The sequence below is a fragment of the Aquila chrysaetos genome, chromosome 17 (assembly GCF_900496995.4).
Source record: "Aquila chrysaetos chrysaetos chromosome 17, bAquChr1.4, whole genome shotgun sequence".
Lineage (NCBI taxonomy): Eukaryota > Metazoa > Chordata > Aves > Accipitriformes > Accipitridae > Aquila > Aquila chrysaetos.
The window spans coordinates 18,989,022-19,010,620 of NC_044020.1; the positions used below are offsets into that span (position 1 = coordinate 18,989,022).

Genomic DNA, 21,599 nt, shown 5'->3' on the forward strand with positions numbered 1-21,599 from the left:
TTTGCCTCTATGCATTTAGAATTGCTGAACATAAATCTATTGCCTTTCCCCCATAAGTGTGCTATCATGTGTATATTAGACATTCCATAGAATGTCTCTGTAGAAAATAAAATCTTCCAGTTTCGGGCTTATCTCCTTTGAATATGACTGTTTTATTTCATCATGTGTGTCATAAAAAATTACTGCTGTCACTTACTTTGCCTCTTGTATGAACTGCATTTTTGAGTAGCTGCTGAAACGTATTAACTCTTTGTTTTAATTACAAATTACTAAAAACTAATTTATGCAAATGAATTGGAAGTGGATTTCCTCAGTTTAAGAACTTGCAGTTGTATTTCAAAGATTTACGCTTTATTCTAGAAGATGGATATGTATGTACTTGTTACATTTAGTACTTACAACACTAGCAAAGCAGTCCATTAATATTTTTTAGGTATATTTTACCGTAATAAGACATTCATCATTCTTGTGAGACTATGGTTTGTTTTACCCTGTGCTTCAGGATCAAACTGCAGTCAGTTGTAACAATAAGACCTAAAAAATGGAGAAAAAATGTTCCTTTATTTTTGTATCAGCTAATGAAATTAGAATTATGTTACTTAGCTGCCATTCTGAAAGTGGACCAATAGAGGCTTTGTTAACACAAATGTGTAAAGTTTTGATTATTTATTAATATTGTGCTGAGATACAACTCTATGGGGGAAAAGTATTCTTACATTGTATAATACCTCTGCTTTTATTATACTATGTGTATATGAAGACGTATGGTAACATAGTGCTTAGTAAGCCTGAAGGACATGTTTGGCCTAATGTAACTGCTTTGCTTGTATTTCAGGGAAATTATCAATTCACTGCATGTTTATTGGCAATCAGCAGTGGTTGGTAAGCAGTCATTTGATGTTTGTTTTTAATCATAACAGGAATTTCCATTTTTTACCTTGACGACCTTTCCACCAGGCTTTCTTGTCCATGTTGGTGGTGTTGTCAGTGCACGGTCTGTGAAGCTCCTGGATCGCATTCACAATCCTGGTATGTTAACACAAGAACAACTTCCTTGCTCAAGTCCAGTCATAATAGTCATGTAATTCTAATCTTTATAACTTTATAACATAAGTGTTTGAATAGATACTAAACTATTCTAACAATGTATATTAAAAGCAGTATTTTTCAGACAATCATTTAAGCTTGAAAAATTACAGTCACTCAGGGGGTCTGTTTTTAGTGAGTAACTTTTCAGCAAGTTAATGAAATAATTAAGTACTTTGAATCCAGTAACTTTGCACTAAAAACTGTCTTTCAATTACTGAGGGTTTAATTATTTTTTTTACCACTTTTTAATATCAAAACTTGATGCACGTTTTCCTTTCAAACAAAAATAAGATGAAATACTTGACCTTAACTATGAATGTTTTCTAATTTTCAGCTCCTTCAAATCCTTAAGGACTAATGACTACAATTTAGCTCATTACATGTTTTTAACCTCTTTTGATAAAACCTTTACAGCTTTGTTTCTGTTCTTAAAAACATATACTGAACAGTACTTTAAGATTTTTATTTAATAATTACCTGGGTACCCCAGTACTAGAACATGTGTATTTTGCATGTCCTAGTTCTGACATCAGAATTAAGTGACTTTTGATTCTGAAGACTTTGTTGTTATATTCACTGAGACAAACCGAGGAATACTGTGTAAAAACTTGGAGTTAACAGCGCACTTAAAAATGCAGAAAGAGGAGAGGAAAAAATAGCACCTGTAGTGGTTTTGCATGCACTAGTCAGGAGTAATAAAACAAAGTTTGTGCAAATGCATCTTTAAAAGCAATTTAAATTAAAAAAAAAAAAAAAAAAGTCTTTTTCCTTTTCTTCTTCCTGTGGCCCAAGGCAGATAATTCTGTAAACAGGTAGGTTGTTGCTGATCTAAAGATTCAGTCAACTGACAACATGAAATAAAATCCGAGACTTAATTTGAATTAAACCCCCCCTACTTTAAGGGATTTATAAAAGCATATGAGTACACAATTTTGTTCTTCTTTCCCTATTGTTAAGATTTATTTACATGGTGGAGGGAAGATTAAGAGAAATGTCAAAGTATTATTTATATGCGAGTCCTCCCTTTCTTTGCCACAAAGTTATCTTAGGCATCTGTATTTTCAACAGATTTCTGATACAGGTCATTTTTGTGCAAAATTTACTGTGTGATAAATTTACTTAAGACAAAATAAAAAAAAAAAACAGATTTGCTCAAAAGTTTTTTTTAAAACTGATTTCTTGCATTATGCACCCCTTTCTTTTTACCAACTGACTGAAAGCAGGATAAGAATTAAGAGAAGATAGAGATGCATATTTGCACAACTAAGTGGCTCTTTGCAGTGTTTTTGTGGGACTTGTAGATTGCTCCTGACAAGTGAATGTAAGATGCATGATACTTTGAACTCAGTATATTGCAAAACAATGAAAACAAAAAGGGGAACGAAGGCACATGGCTATGGGAGGGGAGGTGAAGAAGTAGAAAAAAAAATTGTGATATAGTGATAATTGTACTAAGCATTTGAGTCAAGTCTGTAAAATATTGAAGGAAACAAACTGGCAAGTGAATAAACAGGAAAATGTAGAAGAGGAAAGAACATTTGAAGGTGTATTGAGAATTTATCAATAAGAGAATAATTGCTATATACTGTACACTTTGATCACGCCTAGTGCTAGATTGCTATAGCATGCTCCTTTTTTCCCTTTCTATTTCAGCCTCTTATTAACTCTGCTGTCTGTGTCTTTCCAGTTCCTGTGGAGTGGTGTTGTCAATTGTGTTCTTGTTGGTAGTTTTTTTTCACTATTCTGCTCCTATAACTGATCTACTAATTTGCTGTTTTGAACTCAGCCTTTGTCGGAATTATGGGTAACACAAGATCATACAAACTGCTAGACTGGAATAGTTTCAATTCAGGTATTTTACTAGTCATTCAGTACTACATATGCTGACAGAAATTATGGCAGCTCAGTGAAGTTCTTAGAAATGCTCTAGGATATTTAGGTTAATGCTTCAAATTTAAATCTGTTTAATCATCAAATGCCTAAATGTCTTGTTTTAATGTTGTTAAAGGCTTTCTTTAAAATCTCAAAACATTGTTTTAGTATAAAATAGCATTGCTAAGAATAGTATCAATCTGGAAAGCTGAATGTTCAGATGATTATTTTGTAGTAGCTTTCAGCTCAGTGTCCATGAAGCAAGTAATTTAGGGAAAGAGAATAGATTCTTATTTATACAGTTGGGATCACGTCAGCTGTGAATTAATCTTCTTTTTAAATAATTTTTTCTGTTGTTTGGTTTGATTGGGGGGGGGGCTGTTGGTTAGTTTTTTATTTTGTTTTGCATGAGCTTGCACCTCTTAAGGGTGGCTGTACTTCTGTTAATTTCAGGAAATTGATGAATACGTTTGTTCTAAGTAATAGTTATAAAAATTGTCTGAGAGAATGGAAAATAGACAAAGAGGACTGTCTGTTTAAAGAGAAGGGTTGTATGTAGCCCGGGATTTGTTGGTTCATAAATCTTGTATTGTAAAATGCAATCAGCTTGCAGGACTTAGGGCATAATTATTTGAACTTTTTAATCACTTTAACACCTAACTTGAAAAAAGCCCCATTATTCTATTTTGTTATGCAGATTTATGGATCAAAGCGTGTAACTTCTTTATACAGCTGCAGAGAGAATGGATGAATTGATGGTGCAGTCTACATAGAGTACTGGCATGCTAGGGGGAGAAATAAAGACCTTCACTCCCCCCCCCCCCCCCCCCCCCCCTTTCCCTCTGGAAATGTAGCATGCTTTGGAAGAAGGCAGGCATAACTTCTCTGCATATAATATCCAAGCCAGCAGACCTTGCCAAACACTGCATATAATATCCAAGCCAGCAGACCTTGCCAAACTTTGTTTTTAAAGCTGGCACAGTAAAAAGGTATAAAGCTGACCTCTGGGGGTTTGTTTCCCCTGGGAACAAGCTTTTCGTCTTGGTACTTCACTGTTGCAGTGCAGCTCTGTGTCATGCTCTAAATTTCAGGTTAAATTATCTATATACGTTTTTCAATTTACAAATAGTTCAATAATAGCTGGTGCCTAAAACTATTGGCTCATTTTTGTATCCTTGTTCCTTGCTAGAGTAAATGTCCTGTAATATTATAATTATGAGGTTTTCTGGTTTTGTTGGTTTTATTTGCTTGTTCTAAAGTGATAATAATCTCAAATAAATTTCACTTTCTGTATGAAAATAGTATTATTAAATTCTCAAATCTATTACTGGTATAGCATAGTCTGATCCAAGATGTTAAAAATGTGTCAAAATTTTTCATCTTGTATGCGACCTTGAAAGGTTTGAACTAATTGTTGCTTCTTCAACATAGTGGTAGGATGTTACTATGGAAGAGTTTTATGAGAATAATGGATTAATTGAGTTACGTGCAGACACTAAACTTACCTTGAGCTAGGCTATAAAGTGATCCAAAATGTAAGCCTAGGAAGCTAAGAGGAAGTCATGAATTCATTTCTTGACAGTAATTTTAGAGTTAATAACTTGCTGAGAACTGTATTTGTGTTGCCTTGAGATGTGTCAGCAGCTCTGTAGTAACAGTCTTGATTAATCCTACTAGTAGGGACTGAGCAGTTTATGCTTACAGTCCTGGACGTATGTTTCTTTTGCAGTGCTAGGTGTGTTCCTGAATGAAGAAGAAAGGAGGAAGGGAGTAAATCAGTTGTTACATATCATGTGTGATGGATAGTAGAGTTGCAGATTACATACAAGTTAACTCTGTCTTAGGAATAATGAATATGCTGTGCAGATCTATTATCACTGAGAAACCAAAGGAGAAGATTTCTATTCATTTCCACCTTCTAGAGCTTCATTGCCAACACTGTCATTGCTGGCTAATACTTGGTCTGAAGGAGAGCAGGGATTTATACAGCTTAATGAAAACAATACTACATCTTTACATTACATTCATGTTAGCAAGAGTGTGATCAGAAGCAGAAGTAGGCTAACATAATTTTCCTTTTTGAAAATGTTCAGGCTTCATTTAAGCCTGCTAGTAACCTGTTTAGTAACTCTTTTTTTTTTGCCAGTGGCAGGGAGGCTTCTTTAATTAAAGTGTGAGATACAACAGGACCATCTGATGGTGGTGAAAAGTCAGAGATTTGAAGATGCTTGAAAATCAGACATGGAAGTAAAGAATGACTTTATTTCATGAATAGAAAAGAAGCTACTTAAATGTCTGGGAATTGCATATAGTTCAATGACAAAATCGTTTAAATGCTTGTAAAATTACAAAAAGATGATCAAGATGAATCTGCAAGATAAAAGTAGAGAGACAAGAGCACAAATTCATAGAAAAGAAGGGACATAATGCAGTGGAAGAAATACTCTGGTGCTGTCTCTGAAAAAGGATGTTAAAGATGTACTATAAATATAAAAACATGAAAGTAATCCTGGATCCAGAAGACTGGATCTTTGTTAAAGTTTCTTCCTGAGGTTAAATACAGGGAAGAAAGGTTCCTTAGGAAATGCAAGAAACTTGTTGAATAGAGACTGCTTTTGCATATGGCTGTTTCATGCCACTAACATATACAGTGGTCTCGCATAATTATGTTTTTAAACTCATCATTCAGGGAGCTGCTTCAGCAGTGATTCTTCAGTTCCAGTAGTCAGAAACATGGAAGGAGAAAAGATCGTTAATAAAATTCCTAAGGGTCTCCTGAGCTCCTTGTGTGATATCCAGACTTGCTGTTGGAATGTGAAATTCTCCAGAACTCTAGTTTTGTATATGAGGAAATGCAGGAAGAAAGCTTGAATATGTTCTGGTTCTGTAACTGAATGCTTTTCTTTCACAGAAATACAAACATACAGTGAATGTGCAAATGACATTTCATACTGCTGTCTGGGGTGTAAATGTGGCATACTTGTAAGAACACAGTAGAAAATGTCAGAATGTTTTTATTGGTGTCTGATGTGGCTGTCCTTCAGAACTAGTAGAAAACAACATTTTAAGCTTGACCTATCACCTTTTTCTTGGAGGATTTCCAGGTTGACTTCTTGTACATCAGTGTGTGTTGATATGATAATGGGAGGTTAAGGCAGCTGTCAGAGGCTTTTCTGAACAGAGCAAGGGGTTGCAAAGTTTTTCAGTAATATTTTACTCTACTTTTCTGCAACCTTTCCAGAGGGGTGAATATTCCTAAATGGTTTTTATGGTTAATGTGAATGGTGTTTGAATAATCTTTTTTGAAGCAGATGCACCCTCATATTAATGAAATCATTTCCTTTGGGACTGTTTGTTGTTTTTCTTTTGGAGAGTTCTGAGTAGATACTTATGTAACTGAACAAAGGGTGATCACTGTCAGTGAGTATAGAATAGTATTCCTATGTTCTGTAAGAGATTAATTAATTAATAATCTTGGCGTTTAAAGTCTTTGTTTTAGAATTCCTTGCCTAATAGTAAGTAATGCTATTTAATCTGTTCATGCTGATTTAAAAGTCTCCCTGAAATTTTGCTAATAGTGTGAAAGCCATCATAGACTTTTCACTGCACAAATGCTCCAATAAAGCTGTTGCTTATTGCACCACTACAGTTTGTTTTTGAATTGATAGTACATGAGAGACACAACCTTGGTTTTGTGGAAGAGTGTTATTCTTGCACGTAACTCTTCCTAATTTCAAAATATGGGGCTTGACTAAAACTATTATCTTCATACAATTTCCTTCATGGATTACAATGAGGTTTTTCAGCCTTAGAATATGTCACTCTGTGGTTGCAAAGATATAGTTGTAGAACTTCTTGCCTGGCTCAAAACATATTATTGTTAGTAGAAAACTAGAATTATGCTAGTTGAAAGGACACCTTCCTAACTACTACATAATTACAGGTAAACAGGTCCTTGTAAAATGTCTACTGGCAGTATTGTAGGAAGATGGCTGGTAACACAAGTTCTAACTGACCGAAACAGGATTATAGAAATAACTCTGGTTAAATGTTAATGGATAAGATCATTATCTGAGCTGAATTAGGCACAAGAGATTTTCCTTCTAAGTGCTAAGACTGAAGTTCCTCAATATGCTATGTTTCTTACAAAGAAATACCATAGTGTTTTTCTTTTTTCTTTTTTTTTTTTTTTTTTTCCCCCTGGTTCAGTTTGTACTTTGGGTTCTGTTAGTGCAATTTTTCTTTGACCTTTTGCACTAATATTTTCAGTGGTTTTTGTAAGTTTTGAGTTTTTGGTGTCTCTTAATGCAGTCTCATTGAGGTCCTGAACTCACCCCAAAAGGCACTGTAGGAAAGGCTTCCTGGATCTACAAGTTGAGAGGCTTCTCTCACTTGTTTGTCTTAAAACAAAATAAACAGTTGAGTGGATAGAAATAATGAATGCAGAGGTTCTGTGAATGTAACAAGTAAAAGCCTAAGGAGTGTAAAGAATGAATAGGAAATACAGAGGCAAGTATCATTTTGTTCCAAATAATGCTGTCCCATTTCTGCAATTGTGCAGTGAGGTAGATAGTCTGCGTGGCAGTCAGCAAGAAAGCGTCAGTCCTGTCTGTGAACATATATCTGTGTTTGTGGAGAGATTAATTTTTTTGTGTATAAAATTCTGTACGTTTCTTTCAAGGACTGTGTTAGATAAATTAGTATTATTGTTGCTTCTTTTAAGGTTCCAGCTACTTTGGCTTGTTTAAAGCTTTAAAATCACACTTCTAGTTCATTTTGTGATACTAGTTATGGATAAAATGTGGTTTAAGAAGATGTGGCTTGTTACAGCATAGTGTCTCCAGCTTTGGGTAATAGCCCCTTTGTTGCTGACATTTGAAGATGTCCTTTGAAGATTGCTCGTGTTTTAAAATAGGTTGTGTTTATTGTGCCAAGATGACAAAGCAACAGAGAGATAAAAGATAGAATAACTAGTTTCTTTATTACCTAGCAGCTCTTCAAAGTGGCAGACCTTGCCCTTGTTACTGTAATAGGATCAATTAAAACAGATCCCTAGACCTTCTTTAGTGTCCCACTTATCTTATGATTAGAGGAACCTTATACACAGCTGTGAGGACTTCACCATTATAGGATGAATGGCTGATCAAAATAATAACTAAAAGCTGGAATGACAAAGTTACATATTTAGGCCTGGCACACTGATTTTCCAGAGACAAATTAATTTCTGATATTTAACATTTTATGTTCAGACACTACTTTTGAACTTTTATAATTCTAAGGAAGTATGGTGAAGTTTAAACCTTTATTTTTAAGTGTTATCATAATGGTTTAATTTTAGGTTTAATATTTAATACATACATATATAAATACTCTGAACATCTTTTTTCTTCAAATGTTGTATCTTTTGATTTTATTTTATTTTTTAAAAATTCTATTTGAGTTGTATCACATGGTAGTTTCCTTTAGTGATAAATTATTACAGCATTTTTTGGTATTATTGCATGATTTTTTATTTTTATTTTCTAAGATCATACTTTTTTGCAGCTTGTGCTGTTCCTATTGGACCTTCATCTATGATTAAAAGCAAAAGTTATAGGATGTATTACCATTCTGGCTGTGTAGTTAGTGCTTGTTGGTACTTGCAGCAGATTTTGTTGAACCAGTTTATGGAAAACTATTGCCACAAAGATTACTTTTAATACTTAGAAAAGGTTAAATTATGCTGTAGTTTGTCGAGGTGATTCTTGCATGTTTATTCCTAAGATCAATTAAAAGTATAACTTGTAATGTGTGACTGATAGACAAAGTGTAGAACAGTGAAGGTTTGCTTTTTTCAGTGTGAAGATCCAAGTAGTTGCGCTCTTTTTTTTTTTTTTTTTTTTTTTTAATCTGGGACATTCTGTTTAGATTTACAAAGTTGAATTAGTTTGGATCACAGATGGTATGCCACAGTGGACTGTATAAAATACTTGTGTGTAGTGATGTCAGTCATAAGGCTTACAAGATGCTAATCTTTAGGTATCTCGGCATTTAAACTGTTCCAAGAAATATTTACTTGAGATGAGGAACAAATGCAGGGAGACATCTCAAGGCTTGATGTTGGGGATGTTGAGAATATAAAGTTGCTGAGGAATATATGGCTGAGTGAGTTGATTGGAAGTTAAAGTAGGATTCCAAAAGCCAAACTTTGAAGTAGGATTTTTATAATTCCCTTTTAGGGGTGAGATAGGTAAAAACATCTCTTGATCCATTTTAAAATTCCTTAATGGAAGTATAATTCCATATGTTTCTGTCTAAATTACAAATACATTCACCCATATCAGAGATATAGAAGCTATGGAGATTCTGTTAATTCTGTTTCATACTTAAAGTAACTTTTTTTTTTTTTTTGGTAAGAAAAAAAGAGCATTCTCTAGCCTCCTAGCTAGAATACCTTAATACAAGTATTTTCCTGAAACTCAGAATATAAGAAAAGAATTCAGGAGTTTTGATGGGAATGTTACTAAGGGACACTTTGCTGCTTGGTATTAAAGCTAACGCTCCTCAATAGTGAGCTGCCACTAAAAGGAGTGGTGCTGCTTTTCTGTATGATTCTTGCCATGTGCTCTTGCAGTCTTCTGGTGGTCGTGTAGTGATTTGGCCTGACCAACCCAATAGAAAACTAGCCCTGGAAATGAATGGTTTTCTGTTCAATCAGCCAGCTGAAATATCTCATCCTGTAAATGCATGAAAGCTGGATGCGGTTTTAATCCTAAACGTTCTTAAAATTGTTTCTTCAGTAATTGAATTTCTTCAACAACCAGACTTAAACCTGCTTTTTTGCTCATTCAGCAGTTTGGGCTTGAGAATTGAGATATGTGCTCTCTGACCTCATCTGGCAGAACAGCACTGATTCAATATTATTCTCCAGGCTGGATGCTTTGTCTGTAGTTTAACCTTTGTAGGAGTAAGTGTACCTGTTCTCTTTGGTGGTATGGTTGCACTGCTTTCTGCTGTTTTAGTGTATCTTAGTTTTCATTTGATAAATTCCAATAATCTGCTTCCTCAAGTTTTCATTTTCACATCTTTTAGTCTTAAGGGTGAATATAGGGAGTAATTTTTAAAAAAGGATGGAGTGGCTTTGAAGATCTTTGGAAAGTTTTAGGTTGATCTGCTGTAGGCTTAGTTATTTGCTACCCAAATTTTGTGTTTAAACTTTACAGACAAGAGGATTTGGCTTTTTGTACACTCCCTTACAAAATATTTTAGAAAGATGATGGGAAATTTCAATATTTATGGGATAACCAGAGAGGATTAAATTAAACTTCAGGGTCCAGGGAAGGGTGCTTGTAAACCTAACGAAGGTGTTTCTTAAAAAAAAAAAAAAACAAACCTACAAAAAAATCCCCCACTTTTTTCTTTATAAGCTGATTAATAGGTTTTAATAAAGAAGATAAAAGAATAAGAGGGTAAGGAAGGTGTGGATAATGGCTCTGCCTAGTGAAAGACTCAGATTGAATTTGAAAGAATATTACTGGTGCCTCCGTTGCCATTTTGGAGACAACAGAACAATGAGTCATTTCTAGATTGTGAAAACTTTAATAGTATGATTGTCATCCTCATTTCAGAATGTTGCATTATAAATGTAAATATTTACTGAATTACACAATATTGAAATAGGTTGAAATTAATCATACAGTTCCTGTTTCAGAATAATTGTCTCAGGATGTCTAGGGATTCAGCTTTAATTACAGTAACTCTTGAGTATGATCTGTGTAATCAAGAGTCCATTCTTCTTAATATTTCTTCAGTTTTTAAAAATCTGTATGGACCTAGCATAATGCAGATTCTGGCTAATTCTTGAAAGGCCCTGTACAAGTGAACCTCTAGCAAATAACTTTGGAGAGGTGTTGCAGCTTATGAATCAGAAAGTATTGATAGTGTCCAGGGTTATCTCCAGGTGAAAGATTTGGACAGGATGTTGTCCCATCGACAATACAGCCTCATAGAAGTCAACCTGGTATTTTGAAGGGAAGAGATAGGTGAATTGGTGGTGGATAGAACTGACTCAAACATGTAGGGCACAAAATAAATACAGTGCTGTTTGTCTTCTAAAGCTGTTTAATAAAATGCTTGGAAAGTTTCAGCTGGAGGAGGTTTGAGTTGGCACGATTTTTATAGAATACTGTACTGTTGACAACATTGTTTCTCAGGTCTTCGGCTCTAGAAACAGTGTGCTTTGCTTCCACTTCGTTATAAATATCATGCCAATTTTGAAACATTAATAAAAGTAGGTTTAATATTCAGTCTTTGGTTTCCAATAAAGGGCGCATAATAGCAGTGTAATTTTTGCAAATTTTTTTGCTTAAAGTTGTAGATAAACCTTGCTATAAACTACTCGGTAGATTTGCTAGAAAAGCTTGTGATTGAGTGCTATGTATGCTTGCCTTTTTGCTTCCACCTAGAATCCAGGGCCATTACTTTCTGTAACCATTTCAGTGAGCTGCCATAGTTTTCAGTCTGTACTGTCACCTGATCCAAGCATGCGCCAAAATACCCACCGTTTCTGGCTACTGTCTGCTGAATCTGCTTTGCAAACCCTTAGTTCTTAAGCTTTTGCCTTAGCAAAAAACAACAACAGACACTCTTATGGAGTGTACTGGACACATGCCATCCTGCTTCCCTAACTCCTCTAATTGTTTATGTAAATCCTTAGCTTTACTAAACTTGTAAATGCTACAATGGCATCCCCATGTGAAATTGTGTGGCTCATGTGTCAAAAAAGGCTGCTTGTGAAAATATTTGTCAGAAGAATATGAATGCTACACATTGCACTGCATTCAGTGTTTTGTATCAATTTATTATTGCAATGTCGTGGTGTTTGATTTTAATTGTAGACAATCATTTTGTGTTTTAATATGCAAAGGTAAGTTCATGTAAACTGTGAATGTACAGTATTTATATATAAACATACTGTCGTATTTTTGGCCTCTTCCTGGAAGAAAAAATACTTAAATGTCTTAAGCAGAGGACCCAGTCGTCTTTACAAACGCTTGTTTATGCATGACTCATATAGAAATTTTTGAATTTGTGCAATAAGAATTTGTTGGATTTTTTTGAAAGATATTGGGCCTGATCCTGTTAACACTGAAGACAATGGCTGGAAAATTGTTCTTATCTCTAATAAGAATGAAAATGATCCATTATATTACTGTAGTTAATAGTTTTGTTAATTCTGATGTTGAACAGATTTTCAGAGTAAAGGGTTAAATGTTTTTTAGCAAGACATAGCATTGAGCAACCTAACAACAATATGTGCTTTCCATTATGATAAGGCGTTCTTGTAGGTAAGTTAGGTGAGAAAATTGTGTTAATGCTTTTAGGAATTTGTTCCTAAACTTTAATTTAAACTATAAATTTTTGTGGAGGAAAGTTAAATGTTTGCATAGAGTTTGGGACCCGTCACTATTTCTACCTTTTCTGTTCCCTTTAAGCATATATGTTCCCTTTAAGCATTTCATTCTGTTTCAGTTTTACTGTGGCTACATACCTTTTCAGTATCATACTCTTGTTTGTAATCTTATTCTTTATTCCACAGCACTTCCCCTGGTCATCCCCAGTCACTTTACCTGTTGCTCACTCTCAGCTCCTTCATCATGACTTCACATTTTCTTGCACTTCTTGTCATAGAAAGGTCTTTGGTAAAAAGTAGGAGCAGTTTTTGCCAAATGGTACCTAAAGGTGTGAGGAGAAAAGTGATGATTTAGTAAAATTGGCTTTTTTGTCTTTGTTTATGTCTGGAAAAAGATTAATTCTCCTTTGTAGGTGTTTTTCTGTGAAGTACAAAAATCTGTGTGGCTGTTCAGTCAATGTTTATAGCCAGCTGTCTATGATCAAGTCTAATTGGGCAAGAATTGTTCTGCATAGTCAGTGAACCACTTTTCTTACTAATACTTTTCTGTTAGAGAGAAACGCACATTGGTAAGTGATCTTCTTGTCCATGATTGGATGGGGAAGGAGGAATTGCTCCCAAGATCCATGTCCATTCCACCATACAGAGTTAGTGATAACATTTACAGAGTGTGCTTGTGGTCTCGCATCTCCCATACAGCTCCCCATTTTGTCAGATGATGTAGCCATTGCCTTAAGATGGGTTTTCAAAGTTGCTCTGTTCATGTACCACTACTGCCATTAACTGGTGGCAGCAATCACAGCCTCTGTTCAGACAGAGGTGCACACGCAAAAGAGAGGGCATTTCACCTCCCACTTTCCTTTATGTGTACCACAAATGGTTCCCATAGCTGAGCTTGGGAACTCCAACCCTATAATGGGATGGATTATTTCTGCATGATTCTCAGCTTTTGAAAGCTGAAGATTGTGAGACTTTGCTAGCAGGTACTCCAGCCATCTGAGTCAGGATTACTGTGTGTCATCTTGAGCATTTGATTTTCCCAGTTAGTGAAAGTGTTTTAAACGGTGTTTTCATGTTGATAGACAGCAAAGTGCAGTGCCTTGAGATTCTACTCGTAATGCATTGAAACGTGTTGAAGGTGAACTCGGATGTAATGGAACATGATTGATACAGTCCATAAAAATCCTTAGCCTGTTTTGTGTCTTAATGTGTATATTTTTGTCTTGATTATGTGGAACCTTCCTAAGAACGATAACTGTAGGGGTTTTTTCTGTTCAGTGTTCATTTCTTAAAGCAAAGGTTGGATAAACTTCAGTCTGGACACCCAAGGCTAGTCAGTACACAAGCGTTAACATCTAAAGTTAGGTATAGTTGAATATACATACCTCTGTGCTCTTTTTTTTTTTTTTTTTTTTTTTAATTAGCAAATGCTCATAAGTTCATTTTAGAAGGCTGAAAGCCTAGTTCTAAACGAAAAGTTGAGGTAAATTCATGAATGAATACATCTTGCCGTACAATATTTTTGTTTCAGTAAATTTCAAAATCTGTGTATATCTGCATCTTTCATTTTTGTTTGTCATGTTGTCAGAGAACCTAGTGTATGATATAGGGTTATCATACACTATATTTATAAATATCCCGGATAGTACAAAATTGGTTCCCAATGAATCTCAGGTTTTGACATTGATATTCTAAATTATGATTCAGCAAGGAGATCTCAATGGCTAGAAGTTTGTATCTGTGCAAAGTTCAGTTGATTTCAGGGAAATTGTATAAGAATCTGTCTACTCAGAACCCTTTGTAGCATCTGAGTGCCTATATTGTTTGTTATTGTTTTTCCCCTTATTTTATGTATCAACAATTAACGTAGTTTTCAACTAAGTTCATTGTACAGGTAAGCCATTTTGAAAGAAGAAACAGTTGACAAACTCTAATTGTAAATGGCAATACTTGTTGACTTCATATGTAAAAAGCTTGTGAGAAGAGCTTTAGTTCTGGGAAACTAATTGCTGAACAGTTAAAATAAATGGATTGCATAAACCGATTCTAGTAGCGCTCTTTTTTTCAGTTTTAATGTAGTATTCAAGAAAAACAGGTAGGATACGTTTCAACATAAAATCTGAAAGACAGTAAAGGTAATTACAATCTATTGGGGGGAGAGGGTGGAGAAAAAAGGTGTGGTTGTGAGGATACTGAAGCAGAAGAGCATTGACAAATACATAGCCAGCATATATCTTGTACTTCTTAATGTTGTTAATGTAGAAGTAGTTTCAAATACCTATGGGTTCTCAAAGTTAGAAGTCTGAAATAAGGACCACAGAGCGGTGTGTTTGGCTAGTGATACAGTCTTGAACAAATATTTTAAAAGTCTGGTTAACAGAGAGAACGGCTTGCAGTAGGAAAAACTGTTGAGGTTATTTCAAAGATGGCAAATGTATACTGAAGTAAAATGTTACTTTATTACTCCAAATACTGTTTCATTACTACTAGCTTTTCAATATTGCAGAGTATCTGTGATGCTTTGTTGCAAGTTATGTGTTGCTCTCATGTTGGAAACTGACAGTATGGTCTTCAAGTGGGTAGAGATTGGAACAGTATCTACAGTGTTTTGGTGTTATCTGTCATATGGATAACAACAAGAATGCAATAATTTGTCAGAACCTGTTCACACGGGTGATAAACAAGAAAATTAATGAAAAAGCCCTGTTAGTGTTTGCTTGAAGTGCGATAGCTAGGAAATGAAAAGCGTCCAGATATAGCAAAACACTTGAATATGAAAAATTCGACTTTGCAGATTAATTGCATGAAGCTTTATGTTGACATAGTGCAGAGTAGTGAACTGATTTATACTTTGTCTTTCAGATGAACCAGAGACACGAGATGCATGGTGGGCAGAAATCAGACAAGAAATAAAATCCCATGCCAAGGCATTGGGTTGTCATGCTGTAGTGGGCTACAGTGAATCAACTAGCATTTGGTAAATCATGATGATGATTTAATTTTCAAAATGCCACAGAATATTTATTTCATCTTCAGTGGATTAAAAATGATGAACTGTTTCAACGCAGCTGTTGGTACTGTCTAGTATATCTACTTCGGAGAGTTTGTTAAAGTAACTTTCTGAGATTTCAGTCTTGTGTGTTTTGTTTTGTTTTTTATAGTATGTTTTGGTTTGGGTTTTAAGATCTTTTTTTTTCTAATGAACATTACACTTTAACAAAAAAATTTAAAACCTACATATTTCCTTTTGTAGTAACAATATTAATTTATCTCTGAAGTTTTCTAAACCTAATCTACCTAAATAGTTAAGGCTGTTCCTAGAAGTATATGTACTGCAGTTTCATTATTGGGTAACAACTGGCAGACCAGTACTTAAACAGTAAACTTCAAACTTAAGGCACAAGTTCTTTACTAGGAATGAATTAACTGTGAGTTAAAGGAGAATATGCTGCCTGATAGATCTAGAATACTTTAGGTGTAAAAATTCTGTATTTCTTTCTGGAAAAAGCATGTCATTATTTTTATCTTTCAGTAGTGCTTAAGATATTAAACTGCAGCTCTGCAGTAGTCTTTGTGAGGTTGAATTTCCCAGCCCTGCATCCTATTCAGGTCAAAACTCCAGTGCCTTACTGTATTCCATTTGGCTAAGAAAATTCCAGTCTTGTGTATTTTGGTGGCTTAATAACAAACTTTGTGAGAGGCTTGGAGATTGGGAGAAATGGTTTGGGATTCATCTAATTACTTGTCCTTCTCTCTGGCCCAGGAAAGGTTGTATCTCTTTCTAGCTCCAGAAGGGCATCTATGAAGAGCTCCTCCTGGGGCCAAGTGTGTCTGACTGGTATCAAACAGAAAAGTACTCTGGCTCACTAGTTGTTTTGAAATGTTTTAGGAAAGTAACTGAAGCAAACTCAGACATCTGAATTTATTTTCTGTCAAGCTGGTTTTGCCTAAATACTTTAAAGAAAAAGTGCTAAAGCTTTGCTTTGTTAAAGAGAGAAGTTGGAATCAGAACTTTCATTTTACTTTGCAATTGATAAGTTGAAGAAAGAAATACAGAGTTATACAGTGCTTTCATGAGTGCACACCATCTGTTGGTAAAGTAGTAAGATAATCAGAAATGATCAGTCTGAAAGCCACAGCATTGATTGCTTGACATCTGTTGCTCCTTCACATTTATTGCTTCACTGCAGGTAAAAAACACCACCACCAAATATATTGATCTTTCACAAAACTTGAAAACAATTCTTGGAAGTCAAGTGCTTGTGCTAGTAGAATAGGAAAACAGGAGAACTTACCTTACAGACAGGGGATGGTTTGTATTCCTTACCCTGTCTTGTCTGGTTATGTCCTGTCTTGCTTGGTGTATTAAAGACCATATTTACCTCAGAATTGCAATGTGCAAGTTTCCATTGCTGAGGGATGAACTTGCACTAAAAATGAAAGATTTATTCCTTCAGCTGTCAGTCTCCTTGTAAGAAGCATTAATATTTTGTATTCTTTTTTTCCTACTTTAACTATGGGGAAAGAATATACAGAGTATAGATAGGCAGTCAGTTACTGGGTTATTTCACACTTCCATTTTTCTTAAAGATTTTAATGTGGTAGTATTTGATCATTGATAGAATTTAGATTTCCCATGCTTGCTTGCCAGTTCAGCTTCATTCCATGCTTAAAGGACAAGGCTCTGTCTAAGTACTGGTCTGCCAGACATGTTAGATATGAAAAATTATTCTGGAAAGAGAAACAACAAATGAAAAAGGCATATGTATCATTCTAGAAAATGTGGGAAAGCTTTTCTCTGTATTTTTTCCAATGTAGTATTTTAAGTACTGGATGTTAAGAGATTTGTTTCTTATTTAACAATTTCAGAAATATTAAAAGCTCTGTGATCATAATTTGCATTTCTGAGAGCTTTAACTGCTAAATCATGAATATGGTCAGTTACTTTACATGCTATATGTACTATTATTTGTAGTTGTTCATAGTCAAATTATTACTGTTTTGCTACTTTTTATCCTCCAAGAAGCACCCTTGTCAGTGTTGTGTTATAACTTCATTTTGAGGGTGAATGTTTATAAGATGATGAGGCTCTCAACTTCCATTTTACTTTGGTAAACAATTATGCCTTGGTTGGTTGTTTTTTTTTTTTTTAAAATGTTTGTTTGCTTTTGTTGGTTGGCTGGATTTCTTTGCATTATTAACCATAGTATTGAAAACCATACTTAAACCTGGTTAGCCTTTGTGATGTTACAGCATATTATTTATAACATAGGGCATAGCTCTTTAGTCTTTCTGTTCAATCCTTCTGCATCTCTTACTTATACAATGGTTTAAATATCAGAAGAGGATTGTTTGTGAGATTTAACAGATAAAATTGTACAAATGCACAAAATTAGTAGTTACATTGAATTTATTGAGACTTTTGTACCAGCCTTTTAATCTAATAGTTTTAAGCAAAAGTAGCACTAAGTAGTAGGAATTCACTTTGTTGTAATTCTTTTCTCTTATAGTGAAGAGGTCTGTATTTTGTCCGCGTCTGGCACAGCAGCTGTACTGAACCCTAGGTTTCTTCAGGATGGCACCATGGAAGGCTGTTTGGAACAAAGGTTGTCATGGCAGCCTGGCTTCTTTTCCATAGGGTCAGAGAAGGGAGAGGTTGATTTTTTTCCTCAGAGCCAAGATAGTTCTTCTCTATTAGGGTAGGTTACAGTGTTACAGTGCAGGATGCGGGACCAACCACTTTACTGCTTTTCACTAACAACAACAACAACAGAAGTAATGGAACTCTGCACCAAATTAGATATTCTGTTTTTATTTCTAACAGTCTGAATAAGGTAACACATTTGACTACTAACCACAGATCATAACTCAGTTTTTTTTTCCTTTGCCGCTCTTCAGGTATCTTTCTCAACTTTGTATCACACTATAAAAAATGACAGATGTGTGATAAATTACGTAAGCCAAAAACTGCTGTGGCTGTAATATGTGTATATATGCTCTCTATATACTATTTAAGAGCTGTATGGGAGATAAAATAGCTTGGTTGTAAAACAAAGATAGTGCCAGATTTTTACAAAAGATGTATGTTTTAGTTGAAGTTTATGAACAAAATCATGAAACAGAAGGAAAAAAATGAAGTTTCCCCTTGTTTCTGCTCTCGCAAATAAAATCTGAAGAATGAGTATTGACAAACAGTTATTTTTAGGAAAAGATTATTAGATTAACTAATGCATATTGGTAATTTATTACGTGTTTGTCAGGATAGTCATCAAATATTTCAGGGGTTATTGTAGTAGTAAGTAAGGCTATTTATTACACCTTAGCACTTGCTTTACTTTTTCCATAATAACCCTGCCATCATAGTATTATTTATTATTCTTTTACTTTGTTAGCAGGAGGCCGTTATCTTCTTGTGTAGATAGGCTTTTGAAAACTGTAGCCAGAACAAAAGTATTTGTTTCCATATTCACTATATGATGGAGAGAAAGAAATGTCATGTTCATAAGATGAAGAAAATTACATTTTTATCAAAATATGTATTTCGGTGCTACTAAGAGTCTTGGCATAGATGATAAATGCCAAAGGAAGGTAAAACAACTAAACGGACAAAGCCTATGTTTGAGACAATACATTTGCCAAAATCTATGATAACTAATGTTCTAAATCTGTCAGATTTGCTTAGGCATCTCTTCAGAATTCACTGGGAAGAATTGTTTATGTGAAACAGAATAAATTTGCAGTGGTGCAGTTAGCCTGTGCTTTCCCTGTTCATATTTTTACAGTGGTTATTCCTGGGTATTTCTTATGGGGTAGTGGGACTAAGTGTTCTAAGTGAATAACAAGTTTTACCTAATATCTTATCTTAGGAAATAATCTTGCTATTCTTCTTACAATGTTTATATATATTGTGCTGCTTCTCGGTAGGATGGTTGGTTTGTTGTTCATGTTCTGCTCATTAGGTTTGTGTAGGTTTTTGGACACAACCCATGTAAAAGAGGCTTTTCATTGTATTTGGTACAGCAAATTCTCTGTAAAACTGTTGTACCATGGACTACATTTAGAAATCATAGTGCCTAAAGTCAGCTCAGTAATGTTTTAGGTTTATATAAATTGTTGGTCATTGTATGTACTTTTTCTTGATCCCTGCATAACAAGTTTCAATGCAAGTTTTATTTATAGCGTTTTAGCTAGTAGTGTGCAGCCTAATTTTATTCTTCTAATTAATAAAATGCAATACTTGTCACATTGGTATAATGGAGCAGAGTATAGCTGCAGTGTATGATTTAAGTAGCTATCTGTAGGTGTTTATACACATGTGCGCGTATTGATCATTGTTAATAAGATGCAGATGTTTTAAGTATATTCTCCATAATGTATTTTTAGGATTGAAGAAGCTTCACCACCAGGTTGTGGATTTTGCCATATACCATATGATGAATTGAACATGCCATTCCCTGCTCACCTCACTTATTGTTACAACTGCAGGAAGCAAAAAGTTCCTGATGTCCTTTTCACCACAATTGATCTTCCTGTAGAGGCAATAGTTATTGGGAAGGGATGTCTTATTCAAGCCAGGTATCTATCAAAATGTTTTCTTAGTAAAGTTTTGGAGATCTTTGAAGAATTCCTGTTGCTAAAATCCAGTATGTCATCAAACCTTAAATTTTTATGTTGAATTGCTAGGAGTTAATGACAATGTATTAGGGTACAGGAGGATGACAGCCTTCTCTTCGCCCTCTGTTACGTGTCATGTCTGTTGATGGACATCTGGTAACTTACCCATGTTGATGGGCATTTGGTACATGTTCTGCCTTTTTTTTTTTTTTTATGCATGTTGGAATTGCTGTATTTTGTCTGCCTGGATGTAAGAGTTTTCATGCTTTAACTTTCTGTTTGGGACTGCTGACGTGGTCAGGTACAGCTATTGCACTGGAAACTCAATGAACTGTTTAAGTCAGTTGTGTTAATTCTGTGCTGATGTCTGTAACTGAACTTTATCTCTGTAGAATTGTGTCCATTTTATGCTGTGGTCTTTGGATTTGAATTTGGAAAAGGGAATAAGGTGGTTTACAGTGGGAAAGAAGGAAGGCTTAGCCATGTACAGTTTGTATGGGTGGTCAACTACATGGATAAGTAAGTGGTTGGATGGTAGGGCTGAGAGGGTAGTGGTTTATGGTTTGTAACCTACCTGGATGGCTGTGACAAGTATAATACAGTCTGCAGTGGGATCTGTCCTGTTGAATATCTTGATGACATGGAGGGGATGATGGTCTGCATTCTCTTCAAGTTTGCCAGTTACACCACAATGAGTGGGACCAGACAGTATGATACCTGTCCAGTTCTGTCCTCCTCTGAGAGTAAGACAGACACCAGAAAACTAGAGCAGGTTCAGTGGAGGGCCACCAAGGGAGTAAGGAGCACCTGCCCTATGAAGAGGAGCTGCGGGTGCTGGACTTGTTCAGTCTGGAGAGAGGAAGGATTCAGGGGGACCTGACAGCAGCCTGCCAGTACCTATAAGGAGGTTATGGAGCATATGTAGCCAGAGTCTTCACAGTGCTGCACAGTGCGAGAGTGACACACAATAGGCCTAAGTTGAAGCAAGAGAGATTCAGCATGGATGTAAGGAAAAACTACTTACCAGTGAGGACAGTTGGGCAGTGGAGCAGATTGTCTAGGAGGTTGCGCAGCCTCCATCTTCAGGGAATTTTCAAGACCTGACTGGATAAAGCTCTGAGTATCCTAGTCTGAGCTCAGAGTTGACCTTGCTTTGTCTGTACAGGAGGTTGGACTGGAGACCACCTGAAGACCTTTCTTACCTGAGTTCTTTCTATGATACTATGATTATCATTCTCTGACTTCTGCTACAGCAGAGTTACTTGAACGACTGTAGAGATGTGTTCTGTGCTCCTCCTTTGGTATTTTCTGTATTGCTAAGCTCTGTGTTTAGTGCCATTGTGGAAATTGACTTTTAGTGTCACACGGTGGTCCCCGATCTGTCTCTGCATACTTGCAGGTGTCCCGTTTTCTCTAGAATGATTCCTCAAACACTCCCACCCCCCAAAAAAGAAGAAAGAAAAGACCTGAAGCTATAGTTAGAAAGATTTTGAGGTGAACTTGATATGATTGGGTAAATTACTGTGTTTCCCTGGTGATGTCATAAATGTGGTCTTTAGAAGAAAGTATTGTCTGTTCATATCATTAAAACATACAGTTGTGCTCTTTTTGAACAAAAATTTGTCACTGAAAG

At 35.3% G+C, this 21,599-nt stretch overlaps 1 protein-coding gene across 24 annotated transcripts in view; it reads left to right on the forward strand.

Moving 5' to 3' along the window:
- C2CD5 (C2 calcium dependent domain containing 5) overlaps positions 1-21,599 on the forward strand; it is a 69,862-nt gene that overhangs the window by 25,675 nt on the left and 22,588 nt on the right. For 13 of the 24 annotated variants that reach the window (XM_030040110.2, XM_041118261.1, XM_041118265.1 and 10 more), the window contains 4 exons: positions 921-1,029; positions 15,215-15,329; positions 17,863-17,958; positions 19,736-19,927. In XM_030040110.2, coding sequence (XP_029895970.1) covers positions 921-1,029; positions 15,215-15,329; positions 17,863-17,958; positions 19,736-19,927 — 512 coding nt within the window. Of the gene's footprint in view, positions 1-920; positions 1,030-2,875; positions 2,942-15,214; positions 15,330-17,862; positions 18,052-19,735; positions 19,928-21,599 lie in introns of all 24 variants that reach the window. The other 11 variants (XM_041118260.1, XM_030040091.2, XM_030040092.2 and 8 more) reach the window with 3 other exon arrangements.